We start from the raw sequence: 22,489 nt of genomic DNA on the forward strand, positions 1-22,489 counted from the left end.
CGAAGACTAAATGTATCATTGAGAATATATTCCGTAAGTTTCAAAAGAAACAATGACATACCAACGAAGAAAACTAAAAAATTCGGATTACGAAGGTGATCTGACCCGGCAAGCCCGGTTTTTACTACCCATTTTACCAACTATCTAAAATAACCTTTTTGCATTATTGTTCCTTTTCATTTCACATTATATAAAGCCTTTAGAAAAACGCCTTTTTGAAAGGCGTAATGACGCCTTTTTTGCGTTAGTATGCCTTTTCACTTTGCATTATAATGTCATTGAATGGCGTTATAATGCTTTTTATTTTCGTGTTATAATGCTTTTTAATAAACATTACACCTTTTGGGATTTTTACGCCTTTTCATTCGTTTTATATAACGCGCTTTTTTGCGTTTTTACGCCTTTTATTTGTATTACAATTTTTTCTCAATGTGGTCCTACTCGGTTTCCATATAAACAAAAATATTAAAGAATAGATTTTAATTTTAAAAGAGCTACTCATGTTATACAAGTACACCTATAACTTGGTTAACTATTAAAGTAATGGAAATCTACCACGACGTAAAGAAAAAGGCCAGAAATGAACGATGTCATCATCACTACATGGGTCAGCATATCCCAGGACCCACAGAAATCACTTTAAAAAGATATAACCATTATACGGAAGGTCATGTGCACCATATCGAAGGTTTGTTCCGACGGCCTCGCAGACGGCATAAATGAAACTGTTTACTTCGAGTCCTTTACAACTATTGCGATTTCTTGAATGACAGATTAATCAAGCCATTTGATTTTTTTTATGAGGCTATTAAAGTAAAGATATTATATTACGCTAACCTGAAATACAGATCTGCATGTACATACATGTTACATACATGTATGTTGTTGTTGATCATTTAATCTGACATGTACATAACATTATCAATTTTGATATGCATATCATCAAACACTAAATACTTAATTTAGCAAGATTTTCTTATTTTTCATGGGTTTTTTTTTTAAATTATATTTATTTTTAAAAACACAGAAGTCCCATTGACATGAATAATGTTTTAGTAACAAAACATAACATACATTAGAAGGGCCTCTGACAACACTGGTTACCAATCTTTGCATAAATATTCTGATTTGATCAGATACATGTATATTATGTCATGTAAATTTGAACTTTTCTGGCGGACAGTGATTCTTGAGATTTTCAAATGACTTCACCCTATTTTTGCATTTTCGTGATTATATTCTCTTTGAACGGGACATGGCCCTTCATTTGGACAAACTTACCAAGTTTGATTGAAATTGGTCCAGTGATTCTGGAGAAAAAGATAAAAATGAGAAAAGTTTATGGACAGACAAAAGACAATCAAAACAGCTCATTTAAGCTTTCAGCTCAAATGAGTTGGGGAAAAAATGAGAAATTAAATTTTTCTTCCTTAATTGATCTAAATTCCCGACTTTATTTCATGTCAGTCTGAAGCTCTAGAAATTGGAAAGAAACGACAATCATTGTGCTAAATTTAGAACGTAAGTATCTGATGAAATTTCATCTATCATATACCCTCCTGTATTTGCCATTCTTGCAGGGCTCTGTAGAAAGACAGAAATATATTCGTACATAGTGCTGATTCTGCAAATAAGGACAAAATGATAGGCCACTTATAGATAAATGCTTCCATGGAATTTCAAGATCATTTTGCATGAAAAAGAGTGTGCCTTGAATTTATCTTGACACAAAAAATCCGCGACACTTAGGTTATTATGTCAAAAGAATGATTGTATTCCATGCAAAATATCAAATCTGAACGAGTCTAATAAATATGAATCCATTCCTTATGATGTGTACAAGTAATTCCATCATTACCGACATCAATCCGCTGCTCACATCGACTGAATGTCTATTGTTTATAAAAATGATGAGCACACTGTTATGATAGCAGATAATCTGATTAAAATCAGATTCAATAGATTTGCTCGGAAATTGCGCAAGTTTACGAAGCGAATCTAACAAGTCTAATTTTAAGTAGATAGAATTATTATAATTTAAAAATATTATACTTAAAAATGTACATGTCATTTTAGACGGTAGGTCTTATCTTCCTACATGTAGACAAGGAAGGACCATTAGGAAAGAAGAAGGACAGATAAGCGATCTGATCTCATTAGAACAACATTACTGCACATTGCCTGGTACCGTCACTCTATTATGGCTATTCACCGTGGTGTTAAATGTTTTGTAATTCGTGTTACTACATGTGTAGTTTCTGTTCATTACAATGCTTATATTTGAAAAGTAAAAGGAAACAACCCATGAGTCCGAAAAATTCACTTTTAATCCTGACCCATTCAATTTTCACACTGGACGTACACACTCGAGGAATCTTCTACTGGGCTTACACACTGAGCATTAAGATTGTCTTGATCCCGTCCGTTGCCAAGTCATTCCACAGCCAGGCAACCTGAATGTACGATCATGCGATTCCACGTGTTATGCCAAAATGTTACGAAAGACGTGTGCTTCTGTATAATTCTTTTCAAACATTATAAAGAGAATTCTTAATATCATTTCGAGCGCAAGAATTTGGGTAAAAGTACGGAAATTACCTTTAACTGAAAAATGTAACATTTCTTTGCTTTTCTTTTATCAACATCTGTTGAGAGGAATTCAGAAATATGAAAGTATACATGTTCATGCATCTTTTTTTTATTTTATTTTAAGTGAATAGTTCATTGTAGCTATAATGTTGTAATTTTTCAACCGAAAGAATCACTTCTGCGTTAATTGCAAGTCGGTGTTGTCATGTCCATATCTTTGCGTAAGTGTAAGCGATTAACTAATCATTATCAATTAATCCTTATTTGATGCATGTATTATGCTCCGTGGACATAAATCCATTATACTTAATTTGCATATTCTTGTGACCTTTGATCTGACCCTATTTGGAAATTACTTACGCTTACGATCAGGTGCTGATAGGGGAATGGCGGATGCACATGTGCATGCGAAGTCCAGACGTGGAAGAAATCCGCTTGCAATAGATTCAGCGAGTAAACTATTGATTTGATCACAAAAAACGAACATCGTGTGCTTACCTCGCCATCCATGACTTTACATCCGGGTATGTGGCAAAACACTTCGGAAAGGATCCGATGCATGAAATTGCTAATTGTTTTACACTTCGGAGTCTTTAATAACTGGTGTAGTGTTTTAACGAAGTCATTTAAGTTTGAATTTTCGATAAGCATCAAATTATACATGCAAACTTTGTGGCTATTACTTTTTATAAAAAAATTATGCATTGAAACATAAACATAAATTTCCGATAACTTTTAAATAATGTAATTATATAGTTTCACATGAAATACCTAAAATCAGATTACGAATCTATCATATAATACGAAAGCGCTCCAACGCACATGAGTTTTTGTTGTAGGAGTATAAAGGAGTTTGGTATTTTCATGAACACGCCACACGTGTTCCCGGTGTCTTGTATCCCTACGGCCCGAAAACAAGTGTGCGCGCTTCTTAGAAAGTAAACATATGTTTTAGATATATCCCGTCAGCTGAATACATACAAGTAGTAGCGTGTAAAGGGTTTATATTATACGCCGAAATTTTCTGAATGGTTTTCTCTTTATGTTGAGAGCAAACTCTATCTACGGGTTTTCAAATCGAACCTTACCGACCTTAGCACCACGAAGAACTTACAATCTCATTTTTGAAAAAAAAATGCATTATATTTTTTCAGTGTGACAATGAAATAATCTTATATGTTATTTCATACTTACGCAATTAATAGATTTGTGAAGGTTAATTTCAACGTTCTTACAACAGAACATTGCAGCATATGTTCAATAATTATTATAACCTTATCAATGTACTTATGATAAAACTTCACTCTTATGTTTAAAGCTTTTATTGATAAAGTATAGGTTTAATTCTAACATTATTATTAGTATTTTGGTTTAGAATTACGAGAGAATTAAGAGAAAGCTTTTACATTGAAATTGAAGCACGATTTTTTTTTTTTTTTTTTTTTTTTTTTTTTTTGGTAATTTGTACAAATTCAACAATGTAGATCTATTGATTTCACCTTAAAATATTCCGTCTGATCTTTTTTATACGTCCCATACACATCTGTACCACATACCATCGATACAGATTTCCGCCCCCACAGTGCTAGTTTCCTTTAACTCAACACGAACCACGCGTGCCTTGCCTGCACGCGCCAGTGTAACTATACATCCAGTACGCACTAATTAATGACAGTCGATCGTAGAATTTGCTGACGCTTGGAAAGCGTGTTTCATAATGAATATCATTTGTTTCATAACTTATGATATGCATTGAAATATATATGAAATACATTCTATATCGCTGATATGGCTAGAAACTCCCATTTATCAGATTAAAAGGTTGAGTAGTTTGGTAACATTGATGAGGAAATACGAGCAAGTATCGCACTCTGCTTGCTACATACAAATTCCATAAGTAACAAAATCTTATTATACTTGCTTTGGTGAAACTAAAAAGAAATCATTGTATTCTTGATTCCATATTATTCTATGCATGATTTTGATTTTTCATACCACCAGAATCTTATTCAATGATGAGAATAAGAAAATCGAAGAGACCTTTTTTTTTTTTTAAAAAAGAAAGAAAAAGTGCATTAGAATAGTAAATGATTATACATGGTTTGAAATGACCTGAAACGCTTTCAACTTAGATGGTTTTATAGAGAGAGCAAGTCTTACTCATCTTACAATTAACACCATAATGGTCTGTAACAATGATTAAGGGTCATTACAAACGACAAAATCAAAGATATTATCGCTGCTTGCTTTTTCAATTTTTATCGATTATGTAAGCAGACGGTATCAATTCAGATAAATGTAGTGACCGTTCCCCCTCTACTCCCCCCACAGCACATTGATTTTGCAGTTATTAATAGAATCGCGGCTCCATACTGTTATTCGACTCCTGGCATAAAGCAGCTGAGAACTGTATTCCTTTTGAAGTATCATCATCATTCTTGAGCGTGAATCTTTCTCTCCTTCTTATTGGCCTGACTTTGGTGCTGGAACAACTACGGACCAATCAAACAATTCGTTATATTTTTCAGTATAGAGAATTTTGGAGATATATATACTGAAGGGTGTAACTGTTTTCGTCAGAGCAGCTTCAGATCGTAAGTAAAACGGATGCGGGATTTTTTCTATCTTGTGTACCTTTACCCAATCTAACACCTCTTTACATCTTGACAGCTTCCATTAACCCTCCTATCCTTACCTTGAAATCAACCTATTCTCTTCCAATCATTCTACCCTTCTTTAGAATTTTTATACCACAACTCACAAACTGAAAACTGATCCCAAATCCTTATTCCTAGACCTTCCGTAGATTTACATTTTTTTCATTATACATCGCAAAAACTATGAATAATGGACATTTTACTGTGTTTTATTTGGTTTCTGAATTGTTTTTCACTGGAATAACACTGAGGTAAGGTTGGATTCTTATGCGAACACTCATGGTATTGGTACAAAATAGCTAACCAGTAGTTACTAGTTGGCAAATGAAAATGGATAAGTTTTATTCTATACGAAAAATAACGATAGGGACGCAGAGCAATAACGATGACCTGCTATAGTTAACTTCTTCCGTAATTTTAAATAGGGACGTTGTTATTCTTGATTGATGTTGACTTTGAAAAAAACTGTTCAAAAGTTTTATGAATAAATCCCCCCCAAAAAAAATCAAACAGCAATGACATTACAAAATCTTATTTTAATTTTTTTTTACACATGTGAATGAAAATGACTGAAAGTAGCAGTTATCAAATAAGCATTGTTGGAAATAAACCACTCGCATGAGATTGTAATTCTGTAAAGATACATATGCTCCATTTTTTCTGTTAGATTTTGATAAAGGAATCAATACTACGGTATTCTAGGACTAAAACGAACCAAAAACTCTATTCAATATGCATACAAAAAGCTACGGTTGTAGATATATAAACGAAAATAGTTTCCAAAGACAGTTTTTACACACTCCCTTTCTGAAACGAGCCGAGTGATGACCACGTGACTGTCTTATTAGCATATCACGTGTTATTTCCCCAGTTATGCATATCTAACGACATCTTAGTGTTTTACACATAATCTAGCATAATGAATTTCGTATTACGTACTTGTTCCTGGAAATCGATGTAAATACTTACCGACGCCATTGTGTTCTTCACAACCACGTGCGAAGTAGGCGCGTGCAATGTATTCATTATACAAGTAAGTTAGTCAAGAATGAACTAAAAAGTTTGACCTATTCCTTTAATCTGGGATGAAATCAAATAGATTTCGTTGCACAAGTTATTATAAATCGCCGCTATAAATACATTAAACTTGTTTGGAAGCAAAAAGATATTTAATTAAGAGAACGTATGTACCTTTAATTACTACATGTACATGTACTATCATAAATTATTCCCGCTAGTAAAATATTATGGTCCGAATGTTTGAACCTGTATAATTGGCATGTTCAGTACACCATTATCAAAAATGAGCTGTTAATATTCAAATCCCATAAAGATAAAATTACCTGAGTGTATACTCACTATCTATAAAGGTCAAAATATGTAGTTTTGGAAAAACATTACGCTCATTTTCCATACATTTCATCAGCATGTCGAGTACTTCCATGAATCAAAGTACTGAAGGTACTGAAACGAGGTGACGTTTGGCAGTGAATGGCATGGATTCTAATGCAAGATCGAATTAAATGAAGGATATAATATGTTGGATGGTATTATTTGTAATCCAGAAGCATATGTTATACCTTCAATTTGAGGTAATGAAATGTGTTAACTGTTGAAACATTCTAAAACTGAGTAGCAAGCATAATTAAGCTATATGTGAGGAAGAGGCCATAGGCCACAATGCACATCTGACCTACCAAGGATGTGCTTAGTAGGAAGATTTTTAAAAATGTGGTCCCATCCAACCCCTTGGAGTTGTAACTAAGACAAACTTGAATCTAGACTAACTAAGGATGCTTTCCATATATCAATATTTTTAATGATGCCTTTGCTGTTCTTGAGAAGATTTTTTTAAAAAAATCCTATATATTTCATTGTAAAGTATTGATCCCCAATTGTTGGCATACCTACCCCTGGGGTTATTACTTGAACATACTTGATCAACACTATGAAACGAAGGTTTCACATAAGTTACAGTGTTTTTTACTCTGTGGTTGGTTGTTGTTGAGATTTGTAAAAAAAAAAAAATGTGACAAAATTTTCACTAATTCTTGGTATTTTCGCTTAAAAGAGTTCATAAGAACAAAATTGATTGTATTTCCCCTGCATAAACTGGTAAAGCAGACACATGAAGCAACTGGTTTTGAATCCAAACATTTTTGGGCAAGTCCTCTGGGTTAAGATGTTCATGTGGACAGGCCTGTCTTGCATGCTTGTATAAAACATCACCTTTTTCGAGAACAAAATGAATATCATTCGCATCCCAATCTCCAAACAATTTTTGGTTAACTGCATTAAATGCAATGCACACAAGTGAATTTGCTACACATTGTTTACCTCTGCTATATTCTGAGAAAGTTTCTGACCCTTGATGAAAGTTGGCAGACACGCATTTCAAAATTATGGGATCTTTTCTTACATTGTGACTTTTTCTTTTTTTGACAGATTTGGGCTCTCCCTTTGATGACTATCAAAATCATGATTTTTTTCTTTTTTTGCTACCCTTCATATCTGATGACGACAACAACTGTCAACTCTTGAAATAACTCATTCAATTCTTGAGTCAAAGTTAAACCAGTCCAAGAAAATTTCCACTCTTGAAATATCAACTCTTGAAAACAAGTGTCAACTCTTGAGATAATTCATTCAACTCTTGAGATAAATCATATTTCGTGACAAAGAAATGTAAACTTGATTTCCAATATATTACTTCCAATGGAGTTCTTTTCTTGAATAACAAATATATTCACAAAAACATGTTCATTTATATTTCTTAATCAATGTTTACAGCTATCTGACTTGACCATGAAAGAGCGCGGGAAATGGCGCTCGGCCCATTCGATCGAAGATTACATGTTTACACCCAGATTTAGTATTAAAATCTCAAAAAATGCGTCCAAAAGAAATATTTTGGTAAAATTGTACGAAATTAACACATTGGGTTTCAGATAATTATCTTGAGTTAATGCGTTGGCAAGAATATATCAGTTCTCTCAGGCAAGACGTTTTCTCCTTGTTGATAAATAGGATAGCGTGGCGCGTATGGATACAGAGAAATAGTGCAGAGTTTAATATTAAAATTCTAATTACACACAATTTCTGCTTGATAAATACAACAGATCACATACAAGGAAGACTTCTTCAATCTGACATAAAACAGAATTTTTATATAACAGTTTAATAAAAATGGAACATAGTATCAATGTGAACTATTTTTTGATAGGCGATAAATCGGCTAATTAACATAATTTTCAGACATAAGAGGAGACAGCTGTTTACCCAGAATTCCTAGAGAAAAATAGACCATGTTTTCCCTGTCTATATGTGAAAATGCGAATGAATACAGAAGCAATGCAAATCGTTTCCTACAGTCCAATTCTGTTTTTCTAAGATCGTGGAATAAAATGTTGGCAAACGACAAATAATTTTCATCTTGTTTACAAACCTAAACACTAATTCGCGATTCCTTTTGATGTGTGGACTTTGTTTCATATCGAAGGGATAAAAATTGCGATTTCATAAATTCTTATTTAACTCGCTTATCGTAGAGGGTAAACATATGGATCCTATATCAATCTCAAAGTGAATTGTGACAGCTTTTACGTTGCATTAGCATATGTGACAACAAATTTCTTATATTAAAAATCAAAGTGATTTCGCAAATGGTAGTGATTAAAACAGGGCGCCATTGAAGCTGGGGTCTGACATACGAGGCTGACTTACGTCACCTCGAAAAACCAGTGTCTAAGAATTTCTTGATGATCAAATTATGTATTCCCTTTTTGATATACATGTAAATTTAATGATACATATATTATATTTCAATATTCATAAGTCTGTTTTGTTCAAGAGTCAAGAAATATATATTAAGTTAGAGTACGATTTTCGTTTCTTATAGACTGTTCTGTAACAACTGGGGCTTGTTCTTGAGGTGTACGGTAAACCAGACAGACTCCATCTTTTCGCCAGATTTCGGCCAAATTTGATTTTCATTTGGAGCTTGTCCGTAAAGTAAGAAAATATGGCGGCTTACAATCCCAACGATGAACACATGAAGTATCTTGCTGTCGACAGGAAAGCTCTGTTGAAAGAGCAGGCTGCCTTCGACGGCAAAAAGATGTGCTGGATCCCCGATACTAAGGAAGGATTTCTGAAGGCTGAAATCCAGTCTACCAAAGGAGAGGAAATTACTGTCAAGACAATCGATGGTCAAGAGGTGCGAAACTTCATCTTAGTATTTAAAGATTTTTCTCATCTTCAGAAATATTAATTTTTCTAGACTATCAAATTGTATTGGATATGATTGTCAAACTTCAATATATTTTTCATGGAATGAATCCTTTTTCTTTTTGCATTTTAACAGAACAGAACAGTAAAGAAAGATGATATTCAGCAAATGAATCCTCCCAAATACGAGAAAATCGAGGACATGGCCAACATGACCTATCTTAACGAGGCCTCGGTATTGCACAACCTGAGGTCCCGGTACAAGTCTATGTTGATCTACGTAAGTTTCAAATAAAGCATCTGCAATTCCGTCTGCAATATCAATATTTTAGATGTATCCGATTTGGTTCTCATTTACAGGACGTTGTGTTTACTATATTTTACAAAGAATTTTGGATATTGAGCATTCTTGTTTTTACTGTTGTAGACCTATTCAGGACTTTTTTGTGTGGCCGTCAATCCTTACAAGCGTCTCCCCATTTACGGCCAGGTTCTTGTAGACATATACAGAGGCAAGAGAAAGACCGAAATGCCTCCCCATTTGTATTCCGTGGCCGATAACGCTTATCAGTTCATGGTACAAGATCGTGAAAATCAGTCCATGTTGATTACGTAAGTTTCTCATCTTCAGCTGAAATTTGATTAAATTCTTAAAAGCGTTCTTCGTGTATCATATATCAATTTAGACTCCGTCAACAAGAACGTACTAAAGACAAAGTATTCATTGGCATAATTTGAAAGTTAAAAAAATCACTAAATAGGGAGTTCGTATTGCATTTTAAGTAAAGCTTGATAAAATTTGAGAAAGCGACTTAATGGAATTATAGTTATTATAGTTATTATCAATGTAAGAGTTATCTTCATTTTATTTGAGCAGATACTGAAGTGTCAAATACATGACAATAGAAATATACATATTTTTTTCATAAATGATTGGACTACGAATTGTTGATGCTGATATTTTAATAAAATCTCAGTGGTGAGTCTGGAGCCGGAAAGACTGAAAACACCAAAAAGGTCATTCAGTACTTTGCTCTTGTGGCAGCTGGACAAGCAAAGAAGGAAGAGGAAGAGAAACCAAAAGAGAAAAAGGTAACTTGATCTTCTCACTTAAAGAATATCATCTAAGTACTCATTCGATAATCATATCAAAAATATATTTGTTTTACAAAATTAACAAAGTTGTGCTTTGTCATATACCAATGCAGAAATTTCTAATATATTTTTTCTTTGTATTTTCCCGTCTTCTTACTGATCCATTCTTCCCTCTCTGCTAAATCGCCTATTTCCCTTTCGATCCTCCCCCCTTTTCTTGACCTTCCTCCACATACAGGGAAGCTTGGAGGATCAGATTGTGCAGGCTAACCCGGTACTTGAGGCTTACGGAAATGCCAAGACCGTCCGTAACAACAACTCCTCCCGTTTTGTAAGTATACATCGCATATACCTAGACCTTCCACGTTTGATGTGAAATCACTCTTGTTAACCTAATCCAAGAAAAAATCCATCCTTACGTTCCTTATGATTTTTCTTTTATCATTTAACGATATTTTCCCGTCTAATTTACAATGATCAAACTATCCGTTTGGTGCATGTAATTATACTGTGATGATAAATTATCCAAATATCACAGAACCCTACAATATTTCTAAAGCAGTTTCTTTAATGATTTCATTTTATTGTTTGGATTTGAAGTGAATATAACCTTGCATGTTTTATTCCTTAATATTGGAGAACTCGTTTGGACCTAAGCTACCTGTAGTATATTTTTGAAATGCTTTGACCCACCAGTGTGTATTAACATTTTCCTACTCTCCGTCACCAATAGGATGATATCCGATCCCAGCCGTTTCTCACTCCTCAATCCCTCCTGATTATGTCTCCTTTTCATATTGAGGACTCAGATGAACTTCTGTAAGTAATGACTTTTCCACATCGTGGTATATTACAATATATTGTATTAGGTATATAAATCAAATCATTCTCAATTTCTTGTTATGCAAATTTTCATAATACCTTATCATTAATTCTTACTTCTCCGAAATTACTTTGAACAGGGAAAATTCGTTCGTATCCATTTCGGTCCCACAGGAAAAATTGCAGGAGCCGACATTGAAACTTGTAAGTGGATACTCCTTTTCCTTTTAATGATTTTACATTAGTTTGAAAACTCCCCCGAAAATTATTTTTTTTTTGTATTTGTAGACCTGCTTGAGAAATCTCGCGTGACCTACCAGCAAACTGTAGAGCGAAACTACCACATCTTCTACCAGCTCCTGTCTAATGCCATTCCTGATCTCAATGGTATGTGTCTATTTAGGTGTGTGGTACTTGAGCAATCAAGTTTATCTTAGCGTTGTCCACCTTTGGACTCAAGATGAAATGTGATGAATGTATGTGATCGTATAATGGACTTTTGCTTGCAGAGGCTCTGTTGGTTTCGGCCGATCCAGGCTTGTACAGCTTTATTAATCAGGGTGCGCTCACTGTCGACGGCATTGATGATGTAGAAGAAATGAAAATGTGCGATGTACGTTGGAATAAGCCTTCCACTTCCCCCTCTATACCCAAGTTCTCTTATGCAGCCCAACTGAGAACTCAGTTCTTTTGCAGTTTTGAGAGCCTCTCTTATGATTCCGTCCAAACTCCCTCGACCCTAGGAAGGCTAATATGTCGAGCTGAACTAATACATTTTCTTTCAGGATTGTGATCCTGATTCCATAAAATTGAATCAATTTGAGCAAGATCCATATTATCCCATCTCGAAATTAACAACATGCCAATTGTCGAACTAACATATTCTCTTTCAGAACTCCACAGAATCTCTAAAATTCTGACAATTTTCTTAACCATTTTCTTACTTAATAAATTCGTACATCATCTTTGATTAATTTATTCTCTTTCAGTCACCACACTAAATGAATTCCATTCCCCGAAGAAATATCCAACCCTTCTCTACTTCAGCACAGTCCTACAAACAATTATCAAGTTCTTACCAAACCCTGATAAATGTTTGACTCCGACATCCACTTTCTTTTCTATTACAGTTTCCAATAAATCTGATCGCTGATACCACTCTGAGCAAGTCAACCATATCACTAATTTTTGTCCAGTGCATTTTGAAATATTTCCTATTTCATTTTCATTCATTTTCCATTGCTGTACCTTACTCCTTACTTTAACCCACTGAGAATCACGGTCTGTTTTCCCATAACCTCTCATCCTTATCCTACCTTTACTCTTTTAGAAAAAATGTTGGTCAGCCCCGATCCTGCTCTCTATTCATTTATCAACCAAGGGGCCTTAAGTGTTGATGGCATTGATGATGTCGAAGAAATGAAAATAACTGATGTATGTACATGTATGTCTGGAAGCGAAATATTCAAAATTACAATTCAAATTCAATCTAATCATTTTGTATTACTCCTATTAAATTTCATTAAATTTATGCCATGCACTGTGTCATGTAGGAAGCTTTTGATGTTCTTGGCTTCACCAGCGAAGAAAAGCTCAGTATGTATAAATGCACTGCCTCTATCATGCATATGGGTGAAATGACATTCAAGCAGAAGGGTGAACAGGCTGAAGTTGATGGAACTGCCGGTAATTATTTGCAAATGCCTCACAAAACATGATATTATATATGTAGAAATGAACATAGCAATGAATACCCTCTTCACTTTTATTTCACAGAACCTGAAAAGGTCGCCTTCTTGTTGGGTATCAACGCTGGTGACTTCTTGAAATGCTTGCTCAAACCCAAAGTCAAAGTCGGAACCGAGTTCGTCATTAAGGGTCAGAATAAAACGCAAGTCGTCAACTCCATTGGTGCCTTGGCTAAATCTCTGTATGACCGTATGTTCAATTGGCTGGTCAAAAGAGTCAACAAAACCCTTGATACCAAAGCCAAGAGAAACTATTACATTGGTGTATTGGACATTGCTGGTTTCGAAATTTTTGAGGTTTGTAATGAAATGATCAATATATACATGCATAGTATAACTAAGCAATGTAAAGCGCATGTTGTACAAATTGTTCTTTATTTATCATACAGTTCAACAGCTTCGAGCAGCTATGCATCAACTACACCAATGAAAGACTTCAACAGTTTTTCAATCACCACATGTTTGTCCTGGAGCAGGAGGAGTACAAGAAGGAAGGTATCCAGTGGGAATTTATTGACTTTGGTATGGATTTGGCTGCCTGTATCGAGCTCATTGAAAGGGTAATTAATGAATATTTTATGTAGTAAGTCAGGATATCTTAGATGCATTGAATAGGAAAATTTAGGGAATAAATAAATATTTCATATGTTCTATTAATTTCAGCCTATGGGAATCTTGTCCATTCTGGAAGAAGAATGCATGTTCCCCAAAGCCGATGACAAGTCATTCAAGGATAAACTGTACTCGAATCACATGGGCAAATCACCCAATTTTGGAAAACCAGGAAAGTCTCCAAGACCTGGTATCCCAGCTCCCGATTTCTCATTGGGTCATTATGCTGGTGCTGTGGGTTATAACATCAGTAACTGGTTAGAAAAGAATAAGGACCCTATCAACGAGAACGTAGTAACGCTCCTGTCTGGCTCAAAGGAACACCTTGTGAAGGAACTCTTCCAGGCACCTCCAGTAGAAGAGGGTGGCGGCAAGAAAAAGAAGAAGTCTTCTGCTTTCCAGACTATCTCTGCTGTTCACAGGGTAATTCGAGAATTCTGTTGACATTGATATTATTTAGAATATCTTAAAGTTTGATTAGAGTTAAAGCAAAGTAATGAATGTTGATTTAAAATCGATTGGATTCTTTAAGGAATCTTTGAACAAACTGATGAAGAATTTGTACAGCACCCATCCTCACTTCGTGCGTTGCATCATTCCCAACGAGTTGAAGCAGTCTGGAATGATCGATGCCAGTCTTGTGCTCAACCAGCTGCAGTGTAACGGTGTACTCGAGGGTATTAGAATTTGTCGTAAAGGATTCCCCAGCAGAGTCATCTACTCTGAATTTAAACAGAGGTATATCTTCATATTCAAAAATAATATCTATAAGACCTATGGTTGTAATATAAAGTCTCAGTTTTTATTTTCCATGTTACTTAAGAAGTTATTTGATTTTTTAAAATATAGATACTCCATCTTGGCTCCCAATGCCGTTCCACAAGGTTTTGTTGACGGCAAAGTCGTATCCGAGAAAGTCCTGCTCGGTCTGCAGCTTGATCCTGCAGAGTACCGTCTAGGTAACACCAAGGTATTCTTCAAAGCTGGTGTACTGGGTATGCTTGAAGAAATGCGTGATGAGCGTCTTTCTGCCATTGTATCAGGATTTCAGGCTAACATTAGAGGTTATCTGATGCGCAAACAGTACAAGAGATTGCAGGACCAAAGGTAACTTCTACATCTCGGTAATATGTATTTTCAACTCTATCAGTTTGATAGATTTTAAGTACATTTATAGCTGTTATATGATTTCAAAAATGAATCTGATATTTCAGAACTGCTCTTGCTATGATCCAGAGAAACATTCGTAAATGGCTTGTATTAAGAAACTGGCAATGGTGGAAATTGTATGCCAAGGTCAAGCCCATGCTGAACGTTGCCCGTGCTGAGGACGAGATGAAGAAGAAACTGGAAGAGATGCACAAGATGGAAGAGGAACTGAAAAAAGTGTCTGATGTTAAAAAGTTACTCGAGGAGCAAAATGTTGATCTAGTGGAGCAGAAGAACAGAATCTACATCGAGCTTCAAGCAGAACAGGACAGAGTAGCTGAATTCGAAGAAAGAATTGAAAAATTTATCACAGAAAAGGCTGATTTTGAAAGTCAGATGAAGGAGTATGAGGAGCGTCTTCTAGATGAGGAAGACGCTGCCGCTGAGCTTGAAGGTCTTAAGAAAAAGATGGAGGGTGAGAACGATGAGTTGAAAAAAGACATTGAAGATCTTGAGAACACACTTGCTAAGGCCGAACAAGAGAAAACAACTAAAGACAATCAGATTAAGACTCTTCAGGATGAAATGCAACAACAGGATGATCATATTGCCAAACTCAACAAAGAAAAGAAGGCTATGGATGAGACTCACAAGAAAACTCTTGCAGATTTGCAGGCAGAGGAAGACAAATGTAATCACCTCAATAAACTCAAACAAAAACTTGAGCAAACTCTGGATGAGGTATGATAGCCTACTTTATGCAGTTTATCTGCATTTTTAAATTTTCTCTAAATCTATATTTCCTCATTCATTAAAGGTAGTTCATAAAATTTTCATTTTCTATATAGATGGAAGATAACTTGGAACGGGAGAAGAAAATCCGTGGTGACGTTGAAAAGGTTAAACGCAAGCTTGAACAGGACCTAAAGTCTACACAAGGTGCTGTTGAGGACCTTGAGCGTGTCAAAAGGGAATTGGAAGACGCCGGCAAGAAGTAAATAAAATATATTGTATATAGATGGTACTTCGCTTAAAAGATCTTTGAAAACTTAATGAAGCATAGCTTGATCTTTTAATGATGAAGTTAAAACTAAAAATCAACATTAATTTGAATTCTGATTTACTTATCTATTACTCCATATACTTAATAGAAAGGATAACGAGATCAGCAGCCTCAACTCCCGTCTTGAAGATGAACAAGGTGTTAACGCCGGTCTTCAGCGCAAGATCAAGGAGTTGAATGCAAGAATCGAAGAACTTGAGGAGGAACTTGAAGCTGAGCGTGCAGCTAGAACTAAGGTCGAGAAACAGCGCTTGGAGCTAAGTCGCGAGTTGGACGAATTAAGCGAGCGTTTGGATGAGGCCGGTGGAGCAACTGCAGCTCAGGTGAATTTCGTGTTCAGTAGAATTATTTACATGACCGACCTGTTCTCTTGCCTTTGAAGTTTAAATCTGCATTATCTTTATCTTGGATTTTCATATTATGTGTGTATATCTTGCTAGATTGACCTAAACAAGAAGAGAGAACAAGAATTGTTGAAACTGCGTCGTGACTTGGAGGAGCAAACTTTGTCTGGCGAGGCCCAGGTTGCATCTCTTCGTAAGAAGCAGCAAGACATGGCCAACGAAATGGCTGACCAAATTGATCAGCTAAACAAGGCCAAAGCCAAGTAAGTCATAGCAATTATTTCAAAAGACAATCAACAATATGGATTGATATTCTTTTAAAACTTCTTATCAAAATCAGAATAACAGTTTTTACATTTTGTACTAAATTAAAACCTATTACAGACTGGAAAAGGATAAGAAAGATATCAAACGTGAGCTTGATGACTTGCAAAGTCAGCTCCAACATGTCATTAAGCAAAAGGTAATCCTAGAATGACCAGTAGCCAAGTGTCATTCACCAAGCCCCCATTTTCTTTTCTCATTGGAACTCTGGAATCCGAGCATGGTCGCACTTGATGCAGTGTATCTCAACCAATCAACCGAATCACTCTCCTTTCTTAACCTAACAAAACTTGACCATAACAAATAGTATTCACACTCCCACTTTCTTATCTTTCTGTATAGAGCCCTTAAAGATGCAGCACAAATGAAGGTTGAACTCGACGACCTTCATTCACAGATTGCAATTGTCACCAAAAATAAGGTACACTGTCCGATTATTTAGTTTTTTCTGTCTTTCACTTTATCACTTTTATATCTTATTTTACCTCTCTGTACACAAATTCATGAGTTTGCATTAAGTTTGTCACTTGATATCATTTTGTTGCCTAATGAAAAGAATCAAAACTTGTCAAATCGTGTTTTAAGGATGGATTCTTGTCATGAGACAAATTTCTTGAGCAGTATGAATTTGAGCAAATCCTCAGATTTTCTTTCGAGAAATCCAGGCCAGTACAAAATCACGGTCCAAAAATCACGGGAATAGGTCTAAATTAGCAAACGTAGCAGAGTATAGAACATTTGTATGATATTTGAACTTGCTATCCCTAATGGGGTCTTTATAGATTACCTAATCCTATTCTTTTTTTAAATCGTTTGGATAACTTTGTCTTTCTTATATGCAATGATACTCATGTCTTATTCTATATCAGTATGTACCGTATACACCTTTATCATTATACGAAAATTTCCAAAAAATCAAATCACTAAATGACAGAAATATCAACCAATGTACAAAATTCTAAAATTTTAAGGAAATTCAGTATATCTTGTTGAATTTGCCAATATTTATTAGTTCTACTTTGCAAATAGACAGCCACATGTTCAAAAATACTGTTTATCCTTGCAAATTAAGAAAATATCATAATAAACCATTGGTAGATAACTAATGTCTGTCCTAATAGAATTTCAAGGCCCTGTGGTACTAGTATATCAAGAGTGTGACTTTGAACTAACTGTAACATAAAAACAAAAACAGCAACATCCAAATGTTTCTGTTTCAAAATAATTTATATTTTCTGTAGTTGCTGCATTCAAAACATCACATATCAACGCGTCCAATAGATATGAGAATCAGACCATCCTTAATTATATGTATATTTTCTAAAAATGCCCAATAGTGACTAATTCTATTCTTACCGTCATTAGTTCACCACTCAAATTGACTGAATATACATCTGTTTATAAAAGTATAAAAGAATCCATCCTTGATTTTCAAAACGATGTCAACAGAAATAGTTATATTAAAAAAATGATTTACCTTTATCGATCTTTCTTAAATTTCATTAAATCTATCAATTTCATTTAAAATGTATAGCAATCCGCCGAAAAAGTCTCCAAACAAATTGAAAGCCAACTCTCTGAGGCCAATGCCAGAATTGAGGAGGCTAACAGAAATGTTGTTGACCTCAACTCCGCCAGGTCCAGGTTGCAGAGCGAAGCATCCGATCTTACTCGCCAGTTGGAGGATGCTGAGAGCCGTATTGGTCAATTGACAAAGGAGAAATCTTCACTTGCATCACAGTTAGAAGAAGCTAAACGCTCTGTTGAGGAAGAATCCAGAGTATGTTGATAATTTCTTTGATCAATTCAAGCATTAACGAATTCGAATTTTTGGTAAATTTTGATCACATTCATAATTTTTGTGCTTCGAGTTAAGCATTCGAAAGATATTACTAATTCTAATCCCATTTCTTTGCACAGATTCGACAGAAAATGCAGTCCGAAAACCGCAACCTCAATGCCGACCTTGACTCTCTCCGAGAACAGTTTGAGGAGGAACAAGAATCCAAGGCTGATGTCCAGCGTCAGCTCAGCAAGTCTAACAATGAGGTACAGATGTGGCGCTCCAAATGCGAGAGCGGTGGTGGAGCCAGTACCGAGGCTGTTGAGGAAATGAGGTACATGTCTACTTTCAGTTATGTAACACATAAGAACGGCATTTTCCGAAACTGTGTAACGGTACTGTATCAAAAAGAGAATAACCAACTTATTAATTAATTTTATTCTCAGACGCCGTATGCAGGCCAAAATCAATGAGGCTGACCAAAATCTGGAGGCAGCAAATGCTAAGATCAGTCAGCTCGAGAAGGTGAAACTGCGCATGTCACAGGAAATGGAAGACCTTGTCATCGAAGTAGAAAGAGTAGGTTTTTTGGTCACCTATGCGTTTAACAGTATGCACAATGAATAATAGTGATTTACTATGCTAAGTATATTAAGATGTACATGATTCATATGGTTCTTTTTAAAGGCAAATTCCAACGCCAATAACTTGGAGAAGAAACAGAGAGCCTTTGATAAGACCATCCAGGAGTGGCAGAGCAAGGTCAAGAGCTTGGAAATTGATATCGACACCGCTCACAAAGAAACCCGCAGCTTCTCTGCTGAATCCTTCAGACTTAAGGCACAATTTGAGGAAGCCCATGACTCCATTGAATCTCTCAGACGCGAAAACAAAAACCTCGCTGATGAGATTCATGAACTTACTGACCAACTCAGCGAGGGTGGAAGAAGTGTACACGAGGTAGAGAAGGCTAAACGCCGTCTAGAGATGGAGAAGGAAGAACTCCAGGCTGCTCTGGAAGAAGCTGAGAGCTCACTTGAGCAGGAAGAAGCTAAGGTCATGCGTGCTCAACTTGAGATTGCCACTGTCAGAACTGAAATTGACCGACGTCTCCAAGAGAAAGAGGAGGAATTTGATAACACCAGGTATATACAGAAAGTGCTAACTATAAAAGATGTATAAATCTGAAACACATGAGTTTTGTAACATACATGCATTTGTTTCGTTTTATAGACGCAACCACCAACGTGCCCTTGATTCTATGCAGGCCAGTCTTGAAGCTGAAGCTAAAGGCAAGGCCGAAGCCATGAGAATCAGAAAGAAACTTGAGCAAGACATCAACGAGCTGGAGGTCGCCCTTGATGCCACTAACCGTGCTAAGGCTGATCTTGAGAAAAACGTGAAGCGCTATCAGCAACAGATTAGAGTATGTATCATGTATCAAATAATGTCTCACAATCTATTACCTCCCAGTAATAAGAAAATTAGTTACAAAAACTTACATTCAATTTATTTCATCCAGGAAATGCAAGTTAGCATTGAAAATGAGCAGCGTTCCCAGAGCGAAGCACGTGAAGCCTACGCCATGTCTGAGCGCCGCTGCATGATTCTGCAGGGTGAGGTAGAGGAGATGCGCACCTCCATTGAATCTGCTGAGAGACTTAGAAAATCTGCCGAAAACGAGCTCCACGAGGCTAATGACCGTGTCAACGAGCTTGCTGTTCAGGTCACATCTATACAGGCACAGAAGAGGAAGATGGAGGGAGACGTACAGGCCATGCAGGTGAGAACATTTTGCTAATCCGATATCACTTGATTTATACCAAATTCATGTACCAATATTTGGTGCCTTCAGCAGAAAAGTATTTACCAGATATTTTACTTCATTTGCAGACCGACCTTGAGGAGATGAACAGTGAAATCAGAGCTGCCGACGACAAGGCCAAGAAATCCATCGCCGAAGCCAATCATCTTGCGGAGGAACTCCGCGCTGAGCAAGAACACAGCGCTCAGATTGAGAAATTCCGCAAGGGACTTGAAAGCCAGATAAAGGAGCTCCAGGTCCGCTTAGATGAGGCAGAGGCATCCGCCCTCAAGGGAGGCAAGAAAATGATTGCCAAACTTGAAAACAGAGTAAGTGTACAGATTTGTCTGAAATGGTGGGTTTTTTTTTTAAAAGTTGAGTACATGGTTTTTTTTTGGAAAATACAAGTATTATATTTCTAGTTCCTAACTACTAATGATCTACTTCGCACTCCAGGTGAGAGAACTCGAGAGTGAATTGGACAGCGAACAACGCCGCCATGCTGAGACCCAGAAGAATGCTCGCAAGGCTGACCGCCGCCTCAAGGAACTTGCCTTCCAAGCTGACGAGGACAAAAAGAACCAGGAGCGCCTCCAGGAACTTATTGAGAAACTGCAGTCCAAGGTCATCACCTACAAACGCCAAGTTGAGGAAGCTGTAAGTATCCCAAATATATTATCTTTACAGTGAATCAATAGATAATTGTTATCTTAAAAACAAAAAAGACTCAACGCAGATATCTTCTTGGTGGCTCTAAAAAATTTTTTTTATCAAATTCAAAAGTGAAATCAAATATTGTTAAGAAATACTAGGAATACAAGTGTGATTGGTCGTATCTATTTTAATATTTTAAATGCTATAAATCAATTTTTTTATTTCAAACTCAATTACCATAAAGGTTTCATTAAAATGTTTCCACATTCTCTGTAGGAGGAAATTGCCGCTATTAATTTGGCTAAATATCGCAAAGTGCAGCACGAATTGGAGGACGCCGAAGAACGCGCTGATACTGCAGAGAACTCCATGTCCAAATTGCGCGCCAAGAGCCGTAGTTCTACGTCTGTGCAGAGGACAACCGTTTCTTCTAAATCAATTGTAAGTGAATAAAATAATATGTCATTTAAGAAATAATTGAAAATATCTGTATAACGTTTTCCTGTAAAAATTATGCAATGAAGAATGCCTAAGATATTCTTCGTGATAAAATCCATTTTTTCTATTGTAGTCCAGACTCGAATAAGTGAATCTAGAACATTACATGACTCTCAGTGAAAGCCCCCAAACCAAACCTGTTCAATGAGGAATAATCTGGAATTAGTACAGCTCTTTCTCTGAACACAGACATGTTCTGTAAGGAACTATGAAAATTCGCCACCAACGAATTGATGCATTGTTTGTGATTTAGACTATTTAACTATGTATTGTGTGTTATTTGTTAATTGATTGTTCTCTCATTGGACCACCATCATCAAAACGGAATAATAGCCATCGATGCTGATTGTTCTGTTTTGTGATACTTACAGTAAATAAATTATTGTATTGTATCTGTAAAAACTAGTTGTTCTTGTTTCTTCGCATTCTCTACTCCCAGAGTTCCGTGCGCTACTTGCACTATACCTCTGTTAACAGTCAATTTACAGAAATCAGGTAAAAGTTTCTAAAATCCAACATTTATGTTTTGGACTAAATATTTAATCATATTATGAAATGCTTTTGGTGCAATTAAAGTGATGCTTACTGTAAATTGTTTAAAATCGCTGTTTTCTGACCCTAGATTGGAACTACTTCGTAATATGCGTATGAATGTAGGATATCTATGTGGTGGAGATTTAATGTAAACATGGAATCGAAAGTAAGGAAAGCTGTAAAAAATACGATAAAACATGTAAAATAAGAGACAAACAGCTAAACGTAAAATCTAAATGTGTAATGGTAAAAATGTAATTATCAAAGTGCCAGTGGGCAATGAACAGAGCCTGATGTATTATCTGTTGCCAGAACGTTTAAAGGGAAAGGAAACGAGAATGACTGTTTATATCATCTGATTATAAATTATTGTCACGTGATTCCAAGCGTTGACAGGTGTAAGTGAAGCTTGCGTAACGCGCCCTCTGGGTTTGTTCAAAGAAATCGACGTAACCATGACTGTGCAGATCAATAAATAACAAAATATACAGCTAAAATAAAACAGATTGAAATGCAAAACGAATGGTCACTAATGAAACAGACATTACGAATTAACGTCAAGTGGCGTGTATGTCATTTGTTTAAG

At 35.9% G+C, this 22,489-nt stretch overlaps 1 protein-coding gene across 2 annotated transcripts; it reads left to right on the forward strand.

Moving 5' to 3' along the window:
* Nucleotides 1-5,147: 5,147 nt before the first annotated feature.
* LOC125679481 (myosin heavy chain, striated muscle-like) lies at nucleotides 5,148-21,771 on the forward strand. Of its 2 annotated transcripts, none has more exons than XM_048918732.2 (30): nucleotides 5,148-5,183; nucleotides 9,145-9,462; nucleotides 9,610-9,753; nucleotides 9,901-10,085; nucleotides 10,451-10,565; nucleotides 10,807-10,899; nucleotides 11,531-11,594; nucleotides 11,679-11,777; nucleotides 12,721-12,824; nucleotides 12,944-13,076; nucleotides 13,167-13,435; nucleotides 13,528-13,698; nucleotides 13,802-14,173; nucleotides 14,283-14,488; nucleotides 14,600-14,857; nucleotides 14,965-15,640; nucleotides 15,748-15,893; nucleotides 16,051-16,285; nucleotides 16,403-16,569; nucleotides 16,973-17,051; nucleotides 18,165-18,410; nucleotides 18,551-18,747; nucleotides 18,860-18,992; nucleotides 19,101-19,558; nucleotides 19,647-19,839; nucleotides 19,936-20,196; nucleotides 20,307-20,546; nucleotides 20,674-20,874; nucleotides 21,148-21,312; nucleotides 21,443-21,771. In XM_048918732.2, the coding sequence occupies exons 2-30, from the start codon at nucleotides 9,268-9,270 to the stop codon at nucleotides 21,455-21,457; spliced, it is 5,820 nt and encodes a 1,939-aa protein (XP_048774689.2). In that variant the 5' UTR covers nucleotides 5,148-5,183; nucleotides 9,145-9,267; the 3' UTR covers nucleotides 21,458-21,771. The 2 variants fall into 2 exon arrangements, with proteins under 2 accessions (XP_048774689.2, XP_056010369.1); XM_056154394.1 differs by lacking the exon at nucleotides 5,148-5,183 and adding an exon at nucleotides 5,210-5,497.
* The last annotated feature ends 718 nt before the right edge of the window (nucleotides 21,772-22,489 follow it).

Source organism: Ostrea edulis, chromosome 2 (assembly GCF_947568905.1).
Source record: "Ostrea edulis chromosome 2, xbOstEdul1.1, whole genome shotgun sequence".
Classification (NCBI taxonomy): domain Eukaryota; kingdom Metazoa; phylum Mollusca; class Bivalvia; order Ostreida; family Ostreidae; genus Ostrea; species Ostrea edulis.

What these genes read in the sequence shown, in the direction of transcription:
- LOC125679481 (XM_048918732.2), top strand. Translation starts at nt 9,268, where the DNA reads ATGGCGGCTTACAATCCCAACGATGAACACATGAAGTATCTTGCTGTC. An exon ending in CTGGTTTCGAAATTTTTGAG is followed by an intron (nt 13,436 to 13,527) that starts GTTTGTAATGAA and finishes TTTATCATACAG; the next exon opens with TTCAACAGCTTCGAGCAGCT. An exon ending in GTATCGAGCTCATTGAAAGG is followed by an intron (nt 13,699 to 13,801) that starts GTAATTAATGAA and finishes TATTAATTTCAG; the next exon opens with CCTATGGGAATCTTGTCCAT.